Source organism: Spinacia oleracea, chromosome 4 (assembly GCF_020520425.1).
Source record: "Spinacia oleracea cultivar Varoflay chromosome 4, BTI_SOV_V1, whole genome shotgun sequence".
Classification (NCBI taxonomy): Eukaryota; Viridiplantae; Streptophyta; class Magnoliopsida; order Caryophyllales; family Amaranthaceae; genus Spinacia; species Spinacia oleracea.
This window is the reverse complement of record NC_079490.1, coordinates 71,353,379-71,372,594: the sequence shown is the minus strand read 5'-3', so window position 1 is coordinate 71,372,594 and position 19,216 is coordinate 71,353,379. Positions and strand designations below refer to the sequence as shown.

Genomic DNA, 19,216 nt, shown 5'->3' with positions numbered 1-19,216 from the left:
AGCAGGAGAGAGAAGAGGGAGAAAGCGAAGTCGATTTTCGCACTGAGTTTGTTCGATTTCAGGTAAAATTTGCTTTCTTTTTTGATTTCCTTGTAGATTTTTGTAAGTGAGATGGGTAGATCTAAGTCGGTTGTAGCGAGAGGAAAGGGGGAGTCGGGTTCCACTCGGGTTAAGTCCCTTAACCCGATATATTCTACTGTGGTGGATCCGGCGGCTTTTGTTGAACTTGCTGGTTTGCCGCCGTCGGCGGAAGTGAAGATTCCCGGCTCGGATGAGGAAGCCTTTGACTGTCCAGAGGGGTATGTGGTTATGTATGAGTATCCGTTCACAATTGGCTTCAAATTTCATTTCACTCCTCTAGTTAGGTCCTTTATCGAGGTTTTCCATTTGAGCCCGGGTCAGTTGATGCCCCAGATATGGCGGGTTTTCACGGTGGTGCACGGAGTTACTGCGAACTGGCGTACGCCGTTTGACCTGTCTGATTTGATGTACACTTACGACCTAGCACTGCAGAAGTGTTGTAGGTATACCTTGGTTACGAAGAAGGGGAAGACGAACTTAGGTGTTGGTTTAGGTGTGAACGACAGGGGTTGGCAGAGTCGTTTTGTCTTTGTAGGCAAAGATTCTCTGGGAGATAAAGGGCGGTTTCTGGTCGAGGGATGGACGATGGAAGGTAAATGTGTCGTTTTATCTTTGTTTCTCGTCGTTTTACTAAACGTCGCCTTACTTGGTTTTGTTTCGCAGTTGTCAAGGCGTCGTCGTTGACTGAGTTGAACGCTGATTCTGAGGATAAGTATCGGAAGTTCTTGGGTTATTCTGTCGAGGATAGGTCTTTCAGTCGCGACGGAGAGTTTTTAGACGAGCAGGAGGTGGACCGGTCAGGCGACGTCGCCGAGGAGGAGGAAATAGACGAGGAATCAGGTCAACTGACTCGTCGTCGGAAAAGGTTGGATTTGCTTGAGGAGGTAGTGGCAAACTCATCGTCCGCCGAAGGTGAAGTAGGTGATATGGCTGACAACTCAGGTATTTGTCGTTTGTTTATTTCGGGGTTTGTATATATTTTTGTTTTTGCTTTGGATAATGTTTGACCTTTATTTTTTGTATTGGGTGTAGAGCATACTCTTTCGTCTCGGCCTGTGTCGAGGATGTCTCAGAGCGAGATTCAGGAGCGTGCAAGGAAGCGACTGAGGTCGTCCTCGACTTCTGGTGGACGAGGTATGACGGTCGTACCTCGGTTTTCTGCGATAGGTTCGTCGGCCGAGACGCCTGTCGTCATAGGAGCCGAAGGCTTTCATCCGATTGCTTCGTCGTCGCCTCCACAGCCGTTCAAGGCGTCGTCTGCTGCTGTCGACGTTAGTAAAGTGTCTACTTCGTCGGCCAAGAAGCGTCCTGTCGAGACGGATCCTGTCGAGGAAACGGTTATCACTTTGCCCCCAAGCTTCTTGGGTGATGAAGAGGCGTCGGTTATATGGCCTTTCGCTGATCGCTTGATCTTGCCTACGACGTATCGACGATATCACGAGGTGGATCCTCTTCCTGTCGCGTCGGACGCCGCTGAGCTTAGTCTGCGGGTGAGTTTTATTTAGTTTTTTCTTCTTTTTTGTTTGCGAAAGATGTATGTTGTGTAAATCTGTTTTGGCATTGGTTTTGCGCAGGCGTCGCAGGCTGCCTTGGCTGTACGTAGGCAGTGTTCGTTGCTGTGCGACGAGGTGACGAATGCAAGGCAGCTGACAGCGACGGCGAAGAAGGCGGCCGCGTCGTGGGAAGCGAAGTGGAAAGCTGCTGAGAAGAAGGTCGTGGATCTTGCTGCGGTGGTTAAGGCCAAGGGTGATCAATTGAAAGGTAAGGATAAGCAGTTAGCCGACGTGGCTACAGATCTGGAGAAAGTGAAGGAGGAGTTGACCTCGACGACGGAGGAGTTGGATGGATTGAGGAGCTTGTACGACGCCCTTCAGGAGGAGGCGAAGGACGTCGAGGCTCTCGCTATATGGAGGACGCGGGCGCAGATGATGTATTCCTGCCTGATTGGGGAGACTAGCCTTTGGCCGTGTCAAAAGGAGGTGGATGACTATCTGGCTAATGGCGGTACCATGGCTGACCTGCCGGTGCCTGTGGTGGATTCGGAGGAGTTGGCGAAGACGGCTGACACTGCTAGTACTGAGGCGACGGAGGTGGATGCGGCTTTGTTGGTGGTGAGTGCGCCTGTTCCGGACCAAGAGGGGGAGGTTTTAGCTGTTGGGTGCGAAGAGGAGGCCCTCGTCGTCGTTTCTCAAGACGAGACGTTGGACGTGGCGCCGGTGGAGGTGCCAGTCGTGCCCCCAGAGCAAGAGTCGGAGCAGGAAGCCGTGGTCTCTACTCAGGAAGAAGGGATGTAATAGTTTGTAGTTTTCGAATTTCTGTTGGTTTTTGTGTTTTGTTGGTGAACTTCTTTACTCGTCGTCGATGGCGACGACGAGGTGGTTTGGATGACTTGTGTTTTGTTTTTGTGTTTGGAATGTTTTTATTCGTCGTCGGTAGTGGCGACGCGGTGTTTGGATAATGTTTTGTGTTTGAATTTCGGAAGTCGTGGCCTTAGGGGTCGCGCGTCGTGTATGTTAAGTTTGTTTTTCTTTTCCTTAGTCGTTTGTTCTTTATGGTTATCCCGTTGCGTTTTGATGTCTTAGTTTCGTGTAGCAGATGCTTTGCAAGTAATAAGTATTGAACCGACTGATGTGTAAAATCATACCTGCGTTGTTAGTTCGTTGTCTCTTGCGATCTCGTTCTGAGTCGTACGTTGTTGCTTATGGATGTCATTCGTCGTGCGTCTTGCATTCTGCAAAAGAAAACAGGGGTCGCTAGGAGGATTGGCCGTTGGGGATGCCAACGGCCCTCCGATGCCTAAGTCAGTAATGGTTTTTAAAATAAAACGATAAAGAAAAGTAAAGACGACGATACGACGACTGATAAAATTGGTTACGACGAGATTTCAAAAATGGTAGAGTTTAAGATGTGTTGCGTTCCAGCTTCGGGGGACCGACTTGCCATCTTTGGTAATGAGTCTGTATGCCCCCTTTCCGACGATTTTGTCGATCAAGTACGGTCCTTCCCAAGCTGGTGCTAACTTACCCGCGTTTAATTCTTTCGTGTTTTGAAATACTCTGCGCAGTACCCAATCTCCTTCTTTGAACATTTTCACTTCGACATTTTTGTTGAAGCATTTTGCCACGATCTGTTGTTGTGACGCCATTCTTATCAATGCTGCTTCCCTGAGATCTTCTGTGTTGTCGAGGTTTTCGCTGAGTTCTATGTCGTTTTGCTCTGGCATCATGAGTCCATATCGTGCACTGGGCAACGTCACTTCAGGGGGAAGTACCGCTTCGCACCCGTAAACGAGTGAGAAGGGAGTCTGTCCCGTCGCCGTCCTAGGCGTCGTCCTGTTGGCCCATAGGATGGATGGCAATTCTTCTGCCCATCGCCCCTTCTTGTCGTCCAACCGCTTTTTCAGCGACGCGATGATCGTTTTGTTGCTGGATTCCGCCTGTCCGTTTGCTTGGGGGTATCTGGGCGTCGACATCTTTAGCTCGATGTTCCATGTTTTGCAGAAAGCTCTTGTCTTGTCGCTGATGAATTGTGATCCGTTGTCGCAGATGATTTCTGACGGTATTCCGAACCTGCATATTATGTTAGTCCATATGAACGAGCATACCTCTTTGTCCCTTACTTGTTGGAATGCACCTGCTTCTATCCACTTGGAAAAATAATCTGTTAGGGCTAACATGAAGACCTTTTGTCCTGGGGCGACGGGCAATTTGCCAACGATGTCCATCCCCCATTTCATGAAAGGCCACGGAGTTAGGGTTGGATGCAAGAATTCGGATGGTTTATGTGTCATACCTGCGTGTCGTTGGCACTTGTCGCACTTGGATACGTACCTCATGGCGTCCTTAAGCATTGTTGGCCAATAGTATCCATTTCTTTTGATTCTGGTTGATAAGCTTCGTCCTCCTTCGCGTCCTCCGCATTCTCCTTCGTGGTATTGTTTCAATAGTATTTCCCATTCGATCTCTTCGGCACATCGCATCAACATTCCGTTTGCTGATCGCTTAAATAGTACGTCCTGCAAAATAACATATCGTGAAGCTTTGAAAAGTATCTTTCTGGCGTCTAGCTTGTCGTCGGGTAGAGTTTCGTGCTTTAGGTAATCGAAGATGAGTTTGGTCCAACTGTCTGTGTTTAAGGTTGATAGGACGAGGCTGGCGTCTTGTGGTATGTCTTTTTCGACGGCGGGCGACAGTAGGTGTACTAGAGGTATGGTCGAGAATGGTGATTTTCTGAGTGCGGATCCTAGGTTGGCAAGGGCGCCGGCTTGCGTGTTTAGGTCTCTTGGGACTTGTTTGATGGAGAAGGGTTTGAATTTGGAAGTTAACTCTTTTGCTTTCTCGAGATACAAGGTCATTTTTAGGTCTTTAGCTTCGTAGTCGCCGTTAATCTGGTTGACGATTAGTTGTGAGTCGCTGAAGATGTTGAGTCCGCTTGCCCCTAATTCCATAGCTAATGTCATTCCGGCGATTAGCGCCTCGTATTCTGCTTCGTTGTTAGTTGCCTTAAAATCGCAGCAAATTGCCTGTGCTATCATGTCCCCTTGTGGTGACTTTAGTACGACGCCTAAACCTGCACCACGAAAGTTAGATGAGCCGTCGACGAAGAGTGTCCATATTCCTTCTATGTTGTTGATGAGTTTGACTTCGTCGTCTGCTATCCTCTCTAAGTCGGGGCTGAAGTCTGCAACAAAATCTGCTAGGGCCTGTGATTTTACAGCCGTCCTTGGTTGATACTTGATGTCGAACCTTCCTAGTGCCATTGTCCACTTCTCCATTCGACCTGTCAGTTCTGGCCTACGCATCACGGACTTGATTGGATAGTTAGTCATCACCACTATTTGGTGAGTTTCAAAATAATGCCTTAGTTTTTTGGCTGCGGTAACGAGTGCTAAAACGAGTTTTTCGAGGGAAGAATACCTGGTCTCTGCTTCCAGTAGTGACTTACTGATGTAATAAATGGGTAGTTGTTGTGCTTCGTCTTCTCGAGCTAGGACCGCGCTCACTGCCGTCGAGCTAACGGCTAAATAGAGTTGTAAGACTTCTCCTTCTTTTGGCTTGGATAGGAGGGGCGGCGACATCATGTATTTTTTGAGGTTCTGCAGGGCTGCTTCGTGGTCGTCGGACCAGTTAAACCCTTGTTTTTGCGCAGGACGTCGTAAAATAATCGACACTTGTCCGACGACCGTGATATAAAACGGTTCAGTGCCGCCACTCTCCCTGTCAAGCGTTGTACCTCTTTTATGTTCCGCGGGGATTGAATGTTGATGATCGCGCGCACTTGGTCGGGGCTGGCCTCGATTCCTCGTTGGGTGACGATGTAACCTAAGAATTTTCCTGCGGACACTCCGAAAGAACATTTAGTCGGGTTAAGTTTCATACCGTACTTTTTTAGTATGTCGAAGGATTGTCGTAAGTGTTCCACGTGATCGTCAGCCTTCCTCGATTTCACCAGCATGTCGTCAATGTATACCCCCATTGTGTCTCCGAGTTGGTCTTTAAACATCTTGTTGACTAATCTTTGGTACGTCGCACCTGCATTTTTAAGACCAAAAGGCATGACTTTATAACAATAAATTCCTCTATCCGTTACAAAAGATGTTTTTTCCTGGTCGTCTGGGTGCATAAGGATTTGGTTGTATCCTGAGTAGGCGTCCATGAATGTGAGTAGCTCGTGTCCGGCTGTGGCGTCGACCAGGGCGTCGATGTGCGGCAGAGGGAATGGGTCCTTGGGGCAAGCTTTGTTGATATCTGTGAAGTCGATGCAGACTCTCCATTTTCCGTTCTTTTTGCTGACGACGACGACGTTTGCTAACCAGTCTGGATATTTGACCTCTCTGATCTTCCCTGAATCTATCAGGTTTTGGACTTCTTCGTCTATGGTTTTATTCCTTTCGGGTGCGAACTTACGTCGTTTCTGTTTTACCGGTCTGAAGCTGGGGTCGACGTTGAGCTTGTGGGTAATCACGTCTGGGCTGATTCCTGTCATGTCCTCGTGCGGCCAAGCGAAACAGTCCGAGTTTTCTCTTAGAAACGACACTATCTGACTTTTGATGTTGTCAGGCAGTGAGGCTCCGATCCTTATGACTTGGTCTGGCTTTGTCTGGTCTAGTACTATCTCGTCGATTTGTTGGTCGTCGGGGTCGTCCGACGTCGACCCTGGCTGTAATTGCTAGATGGGTGACTTGGATGGTTTCAGTGCTGTCTCGTAACATTTCTTCGCATCCCTTTGCTGCCCTTTGATTTCCATGACCCCCCACTTGGTTGGAAACTTGATTGATTGGTGATATGTTGATGGCACTGCCTTCATTTTGTGGATCCATGGTCGTCCTAGGATGACGTTGTACGCTGATGGACAATCGACGACGTTGAACTTGGTCATCATGTTGACGCCTTCTGCGTATGTAGGCAGCGATATCTCTCCTACCGTCCGTAGTGCTTCTCCACTGAACCCTACCAGAACTGTTGATCTCCTTACTATGTTTTTCTCTTCTAATCCCATTTCTTGTAGTGCTTCCAAGAACAGTACGTTGGCTGAGCTTCCGTTGTCGACCAGTATCCTTTTGATCAATGCGTTCCCTATTGGGAGCGATATTACCAACCCGTCGTGGTGCTCCCGCTGTGTATCTACAGAATCTGAATCGTCGAAAGTGATAGCCATTGCGGTCAGGGACCTGTGTAGTGCGACCTCGTCTTCGGTTTGTCCCTCTTCTACGGTCTCAGATTCTCCCCTGTTAATTTTTTTAGCTGCAGAAGAGGTTAGTCCACAAATATCTGAACCACCGGAAATAACATTTACCACTTTACTGAATGGTGGTGGGTCTGGTCGCTCGCTGCTTGTCGCTGGGCCGGGCAGGGTGGTTTGCTCTTTGGAAAATGTTTCTTTTCCCTTGTCGCTCAACAGTTCCTTTAGATGCCCCCGTTTCAGGAGGTATGCGACTTCCTTTCTGAGGGAGATGCACTCCTCGGTTGTGTGTCCGTTGTCGCGGTGGAAGTCGCACCATTTGCTCATGTCCTTCATGGAGTTCGGTCTGTCGTTCTTCCGGGGCCATCTGACTGTTCCACCTACATTTTGAAGGGCGTTCACCACACCTCCAATGTCGACGTTGAAGCCGTAGTCGGAGATGTTAGGGTGTTCGACCCGCTCGTTCCTGTAAACATTGTTAGTATCATAATACTGATTGACACTTTGTACCTGGTTTTGCCGAACATATGGTTGGTGTCGCCAATTGTTGTTCCTTGGGGTGTACGATCTTCTGTCGCTGCTGCCCCCTATCGATCGTTGAGATGCTGTTCGGATAACCTCGTCGTCTTCGATTCGCATCTGAGCGGTGGCCCTTGATCGCACCTCTTCGAAAGTTGCACAGGGGTATTTGGTTATTTCCCGGTATAGCTCCGAATTGGGGATGAGGCCTCTCTTGAACGCCTCAATAGCAGTCCTGACATCACAATTTTTTATACCAATTTTTTCACAATTAAAACGGTTAAAATAATCGCGTACCGACTCGGTTGGCCCTTGAACCAACCGATAGAGATCACTGGTTTGTTTTTCTAACTGGCGACTGCTGGCGAATTGTTGATAGAAGGCGTTGATGAGGTCGGACAAACAGGAGATGGATCTGGGAGGGACGTTCGTGAGCCATTCCAAAGCTGCTCCATCAAGGGTGCCGCCGAATGATTTGCACATAACAGGTTCCACTAGGTCGTGCGGAATCCCGATCTGCCACATGCGCTGCTTGTAGAAGTTGACGTGCCTATAGGGGTCGGATGTCCCGTCGTACAGGGTGGTCCAGGTTGGGAGCCGGAGTGTGTGCGGAACTGTCACTCTAGCGATCGCTTCACAGAACGGCGACACGGCGTACCCGTCGGTCGGCTCGGTCTCCACTGGTGTAGGTGCCCCGGGGAACCTGGTCATCAACTTCATCAGGCGGGAATAGTGCTTTGTCATGCGTGCATCCATCTTGTTCAGGCGTTGGGTCACCGGATCGGGAGCTTCTTTGTCTTCTTCCTCACGGGTTTCCTCCTCATCGTCGGTCACATCTTCAAAGTCATCGGGCATCTCGAACGTTAGCTTTTTTGGCTTCCCACCTTTGTAGCGGGACTGGTGCTTGTTGCTCTTTACAGATTCGAGCTCTTTCTGGAGGGTTTCATTGGATGCCCTCTCTTGGGCTAGCTCGGCTTGGGCTTTCTCGTAAGCCGCCTTCATCTCTGCGATCGTCATCTCTCCAGTAGTCATGGTGAAAGGGGTGCTTTTGTGTAAAACCTAGTTAATGTCCCCACAGACGGCGCCAAACTGTTTATGCCAAAATTCGTATGGGGGCGACTTTCGGCTAGGGTCGACACTAACTAAGCAAAGAATCAACGACACAAATAAAGAGACACGACACAGAGGAGTGTTGACGCGGAAAACCCAGGAATAAGGTAAAAAACCGCGGATAGCTATGAGGCTATCAATCCACTAAGTATTCTATATGATTGTTTATGCTTTTCTTTCTGAGAATCGATATCAAAAATCTCAAGTACAATAATGAATACTGAAACAGTTTATAGCTTAAGAGTTTTAGTGCTTGAGTGAACGTGCTTTTCTTATCATTATCTTCGTCCTTTTATAGGATATTCTCAACGGTCTAATCGGTTGAGAAAATCCCACAAAGATAGGAGTATCTTTGTCACACGTCTCTTCAGTCTTCAACTGCTTCCGCGCTTCTCGCGTGTGTCTTGGACTCGTTCTTACTAGCTTGACGGCGTTGCCTATCATGGGCTTTAGGTCAACTTATCTTCATCAACCCGTTTCTCGAGAACGTGTCTCAGTTGCCTGTACTTTGTCGCCTGTCCTTCGTCGGTTATACCTCGTCGTACGATGCTACGTCGGACGTATCTCCCTGGAGCTGTGTTTACCTGCGACACGACAGGACCTGGCTGACACGACACGATCAAACGTTAGAACGGTTATGTCGTTAGTCCAAAAAGTGGGATAACACCTTTTACATGCGGAATTGACACAAAAATCACTCGATTTGGATGAGTAACGAAGAAACTGCCGAAAAACTGCGTACGTATAATTAAATAAACGCAATTTGCAATTAATTAACAATTACGAAAATTAATCACCCCTTTTAATTCTTGCAAATTTGTAATATTTAACCATGTTCATGCAATTTAGATTATGAAAATAATAAGAGGCTCTTGATACCACTGTTAGGTTATGATACATATGACAATTCATAAATCATGCGGAAAAACCATTTAGCCAGGAATGCATATTATTTACACATAATCATATAGCATAGTTTAGATGCATACTCTTTGTTGCGTGCCTTCCCTAGCTGCGCCCGAACCGAACAAGAACAAGTCTTTAGGACTCCAAGTGTCGTCCCTCCGTAGATAGTCCACAGCACGTCCGGATCCGCCTTAAGATTGACCAACTAGAATCGCCCTTAAGGTACTAATAATTTCGGCACTTTTAGGCAAGGTATGTGACTGAATTTTTCTCTCAAAAACTCACTTTGAATACTTGAAAACTCGTTATAAATTGTGAACCCAGGCCACATATTTATAGGGGTATGGAAAGAGAATTGGAATCCTACTAGGATACGAATTAATTAAATTAGAATCCTAGTGAAACTCTTATTTAATTAATTTATCAAATAGGATTAGGAATTTAATCATTAAACGAATCCTGTACGTTTTAGGTTTCGTATGTGAACACAAACACTCACGCACGCACAGCAGCCCACGAGGGGTGCCATGCTCGCGCGCGCACAGCCTGAGCAACGCAGCCCACGACTGCCGCAGCCTTGGGCGCGCGCTGGGCCTGGCGCAGCCTTGGGCTGGCGTGTTGTGGCGCGCGTTTCCCTTGCTGGACGTGGGCCTGGCTTCGTGCTGGGCCTTCGTCTAGCAAGCTCGTCCGATGCTAATTCGTACGACGCGCTTCCGATTAATTTTCCGATTCCGGAATTCATTTCCGATACGAACAATATTTAACATTTCCGATTCCGGAATTAATTTCCGTTTCGAACAAATATTTAATATTTCCGTTTCCGGAATTATTTTCCGATTCCGATAATATTTCCGATTCAGACAATATTTCCGTTTCCGGCAATATTTCCGATTCCGGCAATATTTCCATTTCCGATAATATTTTCCGATACGTACCATGTTTCCGTTTCCGGTAACATCTACGACTTGGATAATATTTATATTTCCGATACGATCCATATTTCCGTTTCCGGCAATATCATCGTTTCCGGAGTATTCATTCTTGCCTGTGACGATCTCAGCTCCCACTGAAACCAAGATCCGTCGATTCCGAATATCCATAGATGGAGTATTTAATGCCATTAAATACTTGATCCGTTTACGTACTATTTGTGTGACCCTACGGGTTCAGTCAAGAGTAAGCTGTGGATTAATATCATTAATTCCACTTGAACTGAAGCGGCCTCTAGCTAGGCATTCAGCTCACTTGATCTCACTGAATTATTAACTTGTTAATTAATACTGAACCGCATTTATTAGACTTAACATTGAATGCATACTTGGACCAAGGGCATTATTTCCTTCATTTTGTGTATTGGATGTTACTTGCTTACTAACTTCTATAAAAAAAATCTCCTTTTGCAGCCGTCGCCATGTCCAAGCTTCCGCCTCAAGAGAAGGGGGTTATTAGCACCAAGGAGCTGTTAACCCAGATGGTTAACCAGAAGCTGAAAGGGATTGGCGGAGGTGCTCCGGCAAGAGTGAGTTGCCTATATATTTCTTATTATTATTTTACTCAGTCATTTTTTTTTTTTGTTTTTTTTATATCTTTCCTCCTCTAATATTTCAGAAGGGCGAGAAAGGTTCGGCCGGCCCTAAGCGCAAAGCCGAGGACAAGGACGCTTCCATGGCAGGGAAACGTCCCAAGGTCAAGGCGGGGATCAGGCGTCCTAAGAGGGAGGACTTGCCAGAGAAGTCGTCTGATTCTCCAGTGGAAGTCGTTCCTATGGCAGTGACTCCTCTGCGGCAGCATCCTCCTACGGAGGGTTTGGCCAAAAGAGGGGATGCCAGAGGCGGAGCCGGTCCCAGCAAGAGGGCTGCTTCCCCTACGCCGGTCGAGGTCCTTGATGGTGAGGACGACCAGCCTTCGGCTCAGGCGGCCCAGAACCCCGAAGCTCACCGTCCTCCTCATGTGGAAGGCGACGACCCAGGTAAATGCTAAATTCTTCAAGTTAAATTGTTTTCTTGATCAAGTACTTTTGTGGACTCTCACCTCTTCTTTTTGTATACCATCTGGCCGGCAGGCGGCTCTGGACGATGAGGTCCGCAATATTCCTCCGTCTCGGCATTTCTCGTCCCGAGATAAGGCTAAGATCATCTCTTCGGTGATTAACGCCGTGCCGAAGGAATATGTGGAGCAGTTCCCTCCGGCGGAGGATGCGCAATTCGGGGCTATGCAGGCGGTTCTCCTGGATGTAAGCATCCGTCTTTTTGTTTTATTCCTGTACTTAGCAATTTTTACTCTTTCTTACTTACCTTTTTCTTGGAGCTGCTTATTAAGGCCGAGGGCTTTAAACGCTGGCGAGCTGATGTCACCAGCCAGCTTCAGCGGCAGGTGCATAAGGCTACCAATGCCGGGGACTATGCCATGGCGACGGTGGAGAAGGTTCGGCTAGAGATGCAGGAGACCATTGACGCTCAGAGCAAGGAGCATGCCGTCCTGAGGAGTGACAAGAGGCAGTGCTTGATCAAAATTAATGAACAAGTTCTTGCTATTGAGACCCTTAATGCCAAAGCCCTTTCTACCCAGTCGTTCCTCCAGGAGGCCGAAGCCAAGGTGAAGGAAGCTGCGAGCTTGCGCCAGCAAGTGGCCAGTCTTGAAGAGATGGTCTCGGCTTCTCAGGCCGAAGTTTCTCGGGTCAAGGCCGAGGCCAAGTTAGCTGCGGGGGAGGTGAGAGAGAGAACTCGCCGAGCCTGGGACACCTGCATGGAGGACTTCTCATTCGCCTGGTTTGAGCGGCAAATTCAAAAGCAGGGTGCAATTATTGAGGCCGAGCAACAAGGTCTTCCTCCTCCCGTGTTTGAGGATTCCGACGCCGAAAGTGAGGAGGTGAACTCGCCGGCTCAGGAGGAGGAGACTTCAGCTCAGCCAACCTCAAAGCCTGCTGTCGATGGTCCAGATGGTGTGGGCACGTCGACTTCCGCCCATTCTGCCGCTGCTCGTCCTGCTAGGTCTTAACTCCACTCCCCTTCATCAAAATCCGTTTTTATGGCGCCTAGAGCGTCTGTAATGAATAATTTTTATTTGTGTTTTAACGCCTAGGGCGTTTGTTTGGATAATTTTTTTATTTCTGTTGAATTTGGCGCCGTTTTGAGCGCATACCAGTGGTGATTCGTCACCGTTTTATGTTATCTTTTTTTGTTAGACTTTTAAACGCCTTCACTGTTTATGTCATGTGTGATTGGCCGTCCATTTTATGCCCCAGAGCAGGTGTTTGCAAGTCTCTGAACCAGACTCCCATGCCCAAGTTTATTTAGTTGATTGATTGACGCAAGTCAATCAATCAGTATGATTGCCGCTGAACTTGGGTATGGGGATTATTGGGCGGCTTCTTGCAGTTGGATTACTTTTTTGTTTCGGCATGTAGGAGTAATCCTATTTGCCTTAGAAAATATTCGTTGTTAAGAAAACGACGAATTGTATGGGGGGTTTGCCCCCGTCGTAAATTGGGCGCGGTATGTGTGATGCTGCGGCATATAGGAGTAATCCTATTTGCCTTAGAAAATATTCATTTTTAAGAAAACGACAAGTTGTATGGGGGTTTGCCCCCGTCGTAAATTGGGCGCGGCATGTTTGATGCCGCGGCATATGAATTATTTGGGGGTTTGCCCCCGTCGTCAATGTGGAGCGGCATGTTTGTTGCCGCGGCATATAGGAATGAATCTATTTTGCCTTCGAAAAATATTCATTTTTAAAAAAACAATTTGTATGGGGGTTTGCCCCCGTCGCAAATTGGGCGCGACATGTTTGATGCCGCGGCGTATGACTTATTTGGGGGTTTGCCCCCGTCGTCAATGTGGAGCGGCATGTTTGTTGCCGCGGCATATAGGAATGAACCTATTTGCCTTCGAAAATATTCATTTTTAAGAAAAACAATTTGTATGGGGGTTTGCCCCCGTCACAAATTGGGCGCGGCATGTTTGTTGCCGCGGCGTATGACTTATTCGGGGGTTTGCCCCCGTCGTCAATGTGGAGCGGCTTGTTTGTTGCCGCGGCATATAGGAATGAACCTATTTGCCTTCGAAAATACATTTTTAAGAAAACGAAAAGTTGTATGTGGGTTTGCCCCCGTCGTAAATTGGGCGCGACATGTTTGATGCCGCGGCATATGAATTATTTGGGGGTTTGCCCCCGTTGTCAATGTGGAGCGGCATGTTTGTTGCCGCGGCATATAGGAATGAACCTATTTGCCTTCGAAAAATTTTCGTTTTTAAGAAAACAATTTGTATCGGGGTTTGCCCCCGTCGCAAATTGGGCGCGGCATTTTTGATGCCGTGGCGTATGACTTATTTGGGGGTTTGCCCCCGTCGTCAATGTGGAGCGGCGTGTTTGTTGCCGCGGCATATAGGAATGAACCTAGTTGCCTTCGAAAATATTCATTTTTAAGAAAACAATTTGTATGGGGGTTTGCCCCCGTCGCAAATTGGGTGCGACATGTTTGTTGCCGCGGCGTATGACTTATCTGGGGGTTTTCCCCCGTCGTCAATGTGGAGCGGCATGTTTGTTGCCGCGGCATATAGGAATGAACCTAGTTGCCTTCGAAAATATTCATTTTTAAGAAAACAATTTGTATGGGGGTTTGCCCCCGTCGCAAATTGGGCGCGACATGTTTGTTGCCGCGGCATATAGGAATGAACCTATTTGCCTTCGAAAATACATTTTTAAGAAAACGACAAGTTGTATGTGGGTTTGCCCCCGTCGTAAATTGGGCGCGGCTTGTTTGATGCCGCGGCATATGAATTATTTGGGGATTTGCCCCCGTCGTCAATGTGGAGCGGGATGTTTGTTGCCGCGGCATATAGGAATGAACCTATTTGCCTTCGAAAATATTCATTTTTAAGAAAAACTATTTGTATGGGGGTTTGCCCCCGTCACAAATTGGGCGCGGCATGTTTGTTGCCGCGGCGTATGACTTATTTGGGGGTTTGCCCCCGTCGTCAATGTGGAGCGGCATGTTTGTTGCCGCCGCATATAGGAATGAACCTATTTGCCTTCGAAAATACATTTTTAAGAAAAAGAAAAGTTGTATGTGGGTTTGCCCCCGTCGTAAATTGGGCGCGGCATGTTTGATGCCGCGGCATATGAATTATTTGGGGGTTTGCCCCCGTTGTCAATGTGGAGCGGCATGTTTGTTGCCGCGGCATATAGGAATGAACCTATTTGCCTTCGAAAAATTTTCGTTTTTAAGAAAACAATTTGTATGGGGGTTTGCCCCCGTCGCAAATTGGGCGCGGCATGTTTGTTGTTGTGGCGTATGACTTATTTGGGGGTTTGCCCCCGTCGTCAATGTGGAGCGGCATGTTTGTTGCCGCGACATATAGGAATGAACCTATTTGCCTTCGAAAATACATTTTTAAGAAAACGATAAGTTGTATGGGGGTTTTCCCCCGTCGTAAATTGGGCGCGGCATGTTTGATGCCGCGGCATATGAATTATTTGGGGGTTTGCTCCCGTAGTGAATGTGGAGCGGCATGTTTGTTGCCGCGGCATATAGGAATGAATTTATTTGCCTTCGAAAAATATTCGTTTTTAAGAAAACAATTTGTATGGGGGTTTGCCCCAGTCGCAAATTGGGCGCGGCATGTTTGATGCCGCGGCGTATGACTTATTTGGGGGTTTGCCCCCGTCGTCAATGTGGAGCGGCATGTTTGTTGCCGCGGCATATAGGAATCAACCTATTTGCCTTCGAAAATATTCATTTTTAAGAAAACGAAAAGTTGTATGGGGGTTTGCCCCCGTCGTAAATTGGGCGGGGCATGTTTGATGCCGCGGCATATGAATTATTTGGGGGTTTGCCCCCGTCGTCAATGTGGAGCGGCATGTTTGTTGCCGCGGCATATAGGAATGAAACTATTTGCCTTCGAAAAATATTCGTTTTTAAGAAAACAATTTGTATGGGGGTTTGCCCCCGTCGCAAATTGGTGATACGAGTTTAAAAACTCGTTGTATAAACAAGGATAGTTGATTAACAAGCTAGACCTTTAACTCGTTGATCGTGAATGCAAGACAAGACCTATTGACTCACAATCAGGTCTTTGAATAGGAAACGCGTCCAAAGCAAAGAAAAAAAGCTGAATTATAAACTATAATTCGAAATGTAACAAACAAGTGTTTTAATCATCCAGTTGGTTGTTTATTCCAATCAAGAAGCTGACTATAAATAGCCAAAAACCAACAGCTACAAGAGCTTTAAACGGCTAATTAAGAGCCATTTAAGAGCCTTTAAAACTGGCAGTTACAAGCTCTAAAGCCTCCTAATTCAGTCACTAAATTGGAGGTTACAAAGGCTTAAAACTCTCCTTACAAACAGCAATAATCAAAGCTAAGTAATGACTGAATTTAAATTGGGGATTTAAACAAATATCCCTTTATTAAACCGACTTTAACCAAAGCAATTAAAATAATAAGTGCGTACAATCTGTTTAAACAAGCGGACCAATGTGATAAAACGGACCAGTTTGATTAACGTACCACCTTGATAATAAGGACCATATAACGAGCTCACTCAATCCAAGTCACCATGCACACAAAATGAGCCATTGAACCCAAATCAGTTTTGGTTCCAATTGATAGCATAAGACTATCACTTTCATCCATAACCGTATCATCCCCTCCCCCTTTAAAAGGAATTGACCTCAATTCAGCAAGGCCATCATCATCAAGATAAGGTGAAAGATCACCTACATTGAAAGTAGCATGGACACCATAGTCTCCCGGAAGCTCAATCTTGTAAGCATTATCATTCACACGTGCAACCACCTTGTAAGGACCTTCAGCCCTAGGCATAAGCTTGTTCTTGCGTTTGCTTGGATAACGCTCTTTCCATAAATGAACCCAAACCAAATCACCTTCTTCAAACAACCTCGGTTTGCGATTCTTATTTGATTTCTGTTTATAAGAGGCATTAATAGCTTTAATTCGCTCACGAACTTGTTGGTGCAGTTTCATCATAGACTTTAACTTAGCATCGGCATCCTTGTGAACCAACTCATCTTTTGGTAATGGAATTAAATCCAAGGGTAAGTATGGATTAATCCCATATACTACCTCAAATGGAGAATGACCAGTAGCATAAGTAGGAGACCGATTATAAGCAAATTCAGCGTGAGCAAGCTTGACATCCCAATCCTTTTGCGTTTTACTTACCAACCCTCTCAATAGCGTTCCCAAGGTTCGATTTGTCACCTCTGTTTGCCCATCAGTTTGAGGGTGATGTGAAGTGCTAAACAACAACTTGGTTCCCACCTTTCTCCACAATGTATTCCAAAAGTAACTCAAGAACTTGGAATCTCGATCAGAAACAATAGTCTTTGGAATTCCATGCAAACGAACAATCTCCTTATAATACAAATCAGCCACATTACAAGCATCATCTGTTTTGTGACAAGCAACGAAGTGAGCCATTTTTGAAAATCTATCCACCACGACCATAATAGCATCCTTACCTCTTTGAGTACGAGGCAAAGCCACTATAAACTCCATGGATACTGTTGTGGGCAAAATTACCGTGCCTTCGTGTACCAATGAGGACGTGACACATGGCACGTATTGCGCCCCCTAAAGCAGAAATCATACGAAGTCTACTCCGAGGCATGAGTATTAATCTAGGTATCTACAATGTATGTATTTAAGTGTGTATAAATGTATGTATAAAACCTATACCTGGAAAGGGGCTTAATTAGTATGTATCCCAAGTGAATGACTAAGCACAATAGGCCCAAACAGCCCACTATTGCCAAATGAGGCCAGAGAATTGTAAGGAGAAAGGACACGTGTCCTCCTCCCATTCCCCAGCCAATCATGTAAGGGGAATATTAGGTCATTCCCCCAAAAACCTAGTACTATAAATATTCCCACTTCCCTAGAAAAAAGGGTCACAATCAATACATTCTAGAGCAATTGCTGCTCTGCCTTCTCTCTACTTTCTCTCTCTATAAAAATACAATCTTGTTTAATCTGTAAAAGTTACCAAGAAACCTCCCAGGTATCTCACCGGAAAAACCCCACAACATTTGGCGCCGTCTGTGGGGAGGTACGGTAACATGGAAGATCAACGACAGGACAACGATGCTGGGCGGCCTACACGCGTAGAGCGGCCACCCCTCGAAAGAGAAATGCCGACTGAACATCATACGCCGGCCACAAGAATCACTGAAGATGCCGCACGTACATTTGCGGCCGGGCACACCCCTCGTCACACTGCCGAGGTAGAGGTGCTCAGCGAGGAGGACGACCAGGCCAATCGCACCCCTCCTGGAGGACACCTGGATCCTCGGGTGGATACGGTAATAGAGGAGAACCCTGATATGCCTGTCTCTGTGGGTGCTCTTCGGGCTATTTTGGCTGAGTTCCAAGCTGATGTAGGGAAGACAGTTAATGCTGAGGTACAGAAGAGTATGCTGATTTACACCACTGCTGTGGCTGCAAATCATGAGAGGCCGGCAAGCAATAGGCCAACACTTTCTTTGCGCCCCCCAAATGTCTGGACCAGGCTGACAGGCGAGGACCTAAGGAGACAGCCGCCAACAAGTCAGCCAAATCAGACCATGTCTTACCTACCACGCCGAATGCCACGGCGGCTGATCGGAGAAACGTCCCGAGGACGTGAGCAGCCACGCGCAGAGCGGTTGCCCGACTCTGAGTCGGAACTTTCTGACACTGGGTCAACCCCCGTCATGCCGGATAGACCTCTCCCTCATCCAACTTATACGCATCTGAGCCAGGCACGTCCAGGGGCCACCCGTCCAACCCGTCAAACTCGCGGACGCGAGTCCTCCCTGCGGCTACCTTACTCCAGGCGCCAAGACCCTGTATATCACATTCAGGAGGGGGTGTCCAACATGGCCCTAGGGCACACCACCCCTTTTGCAGACTCTATCATGAGAGCCCCGAGGGAACCCAAAGTCAAGCCGCCCAACATTGATGCTTACGATGGTACCACAGATCCGGACATGCACCTCTTGGTTTACCGGCATCACATGTATGTCCAAGGAACAACTGACTCAACTTGGTGTAAGTATTTCCCGGGCACACTCAAAGGAGTAGCCTCTAAGTGGTTCGAGAGACTTCCAGCCGGAACTATTCGCTCTTTTTCGGAGCTCGAGCTATTGTTCTCTACTCGGTTCATGGCTCACAAGGAAGAGAAGAAGACGAGCATGCATCTGAGTAGGATTCAGCAAGGGAAGGACGAGTCCCTGAGGAGTTATGTGAAGAGATTCAATCTAGAGGCAGGGCAAATTCCGGATTTGCCAGATGGTGTTGCATTCGATAACTTCATTCGAGGGCTTAAAAAGGGCTCTTTCAAGTTTGATCTGGTAAAGAAAAGCGTCCGAACAATGGCAGAAGTGCTGGATGAGGCGGAGGCCTTCATTCATGCAACAGAGATTTGCAGCGTCCCGAAAGACCCCAGAGGAAGTGATAACGCCGAGCTAGCGGCAAAAAAGGAGAAATTTGAAAAGAAGAACCGGCCTAACGGGACGTGGGCTATTGCAAAAGAATCAGACAGGGCCCCCGGAGCGGCAGGTCAGAAACGGCCCAGAACTTATGATCGGGAGCGTTTCGAGTATAACACAGACATGTACACAATCCTGATGGACGTCGGGTCCAAATATGACATTGATCGTCCATTTCCCATGAAGTCACCACCAGAAAGTAGGGACCCCAAACTGTACTGTCACTTTCACAGTGACATTGGGCATGACACCAATGAATGTAAGAGCTTGAAAAGGGCATTGGATGGCCTAGCCACCAAGGGGTTCTTAAAAAGTTATATCAGCAGGAACACGGGAGGTTCTGGCAAACCCTTCTACAAGAAAAACAAATCCCCTCCCTCGGAGGAAGATGGGAATCGTACCGACCCAGAGTGCGTGGCAGTCATTTC

At 47.3% G+C, this 19,216-nt stretch overlaps 3 protein-coding genes across 3 annotated transcripts; 2 read left to right on the top strand and 1 right to left on the bottom strand.

The window, feature by feature from the left end:
• The first annotated feature begins 399 nt into the window (after positions 1-399).
• On the top strand, positions 400-1,664 carry LOC130459688 (uncharacterized). Its single transcript, XM_056827182.1, has 2 exons — positions 400-1,023; positions 1,114-1,664. Exons 1-2 carry the CDS (start codon positions 678-680, stop codon positions 1,584-1,586), a joined length of 819 nt encoding a protein of 272 aa, XP_056683160.1. The 5' UTR covers positions 400-677; the 3' UTR covers positions 1,587-1,664.
• A 4,585-nt stretch (positions 1,665-6,249) lies between these two features.
• On the bottom strand, positions 6,250-8,313 carry LOC130471623 (uncharacterized). The gene is made up of 2 exons (XM_056841857.1): positions 7,604-8,313; positions 6,250-7,516 (listed from the first exon to the last, which is right to left on the bottom strand). Exons 1-2 carry the CDS (start codon positions 8,311-8,313, stop codon positions 6,250-6,252), a joined length of 1,977 nt encoding a protein of 658 aa, XP_056697835.1.
• Positions 8,314-10,708: 2,395 nt separating this feature from the next.
• Positions 10,709-11,519, top strand: LOC130471622 (uncharacterized). The gene is made up of 3 exons (XM_056841856.1): positions 10,709-10,816; positions 10,906-11,266; positions 11,360-11,519. Exons 1-3 carry the CDS (start codon positions 10,709-10,711, stop codon positions 11,374-11,376), a joined length of 486 nt encoding a protein of 161 aa, XP_056697834.1. The 3' UTR covers positions 11,377-11,519.
• The last annotated feature ends 7,697 nt before the right edge of the window (positions 11,520-19,216 follow it).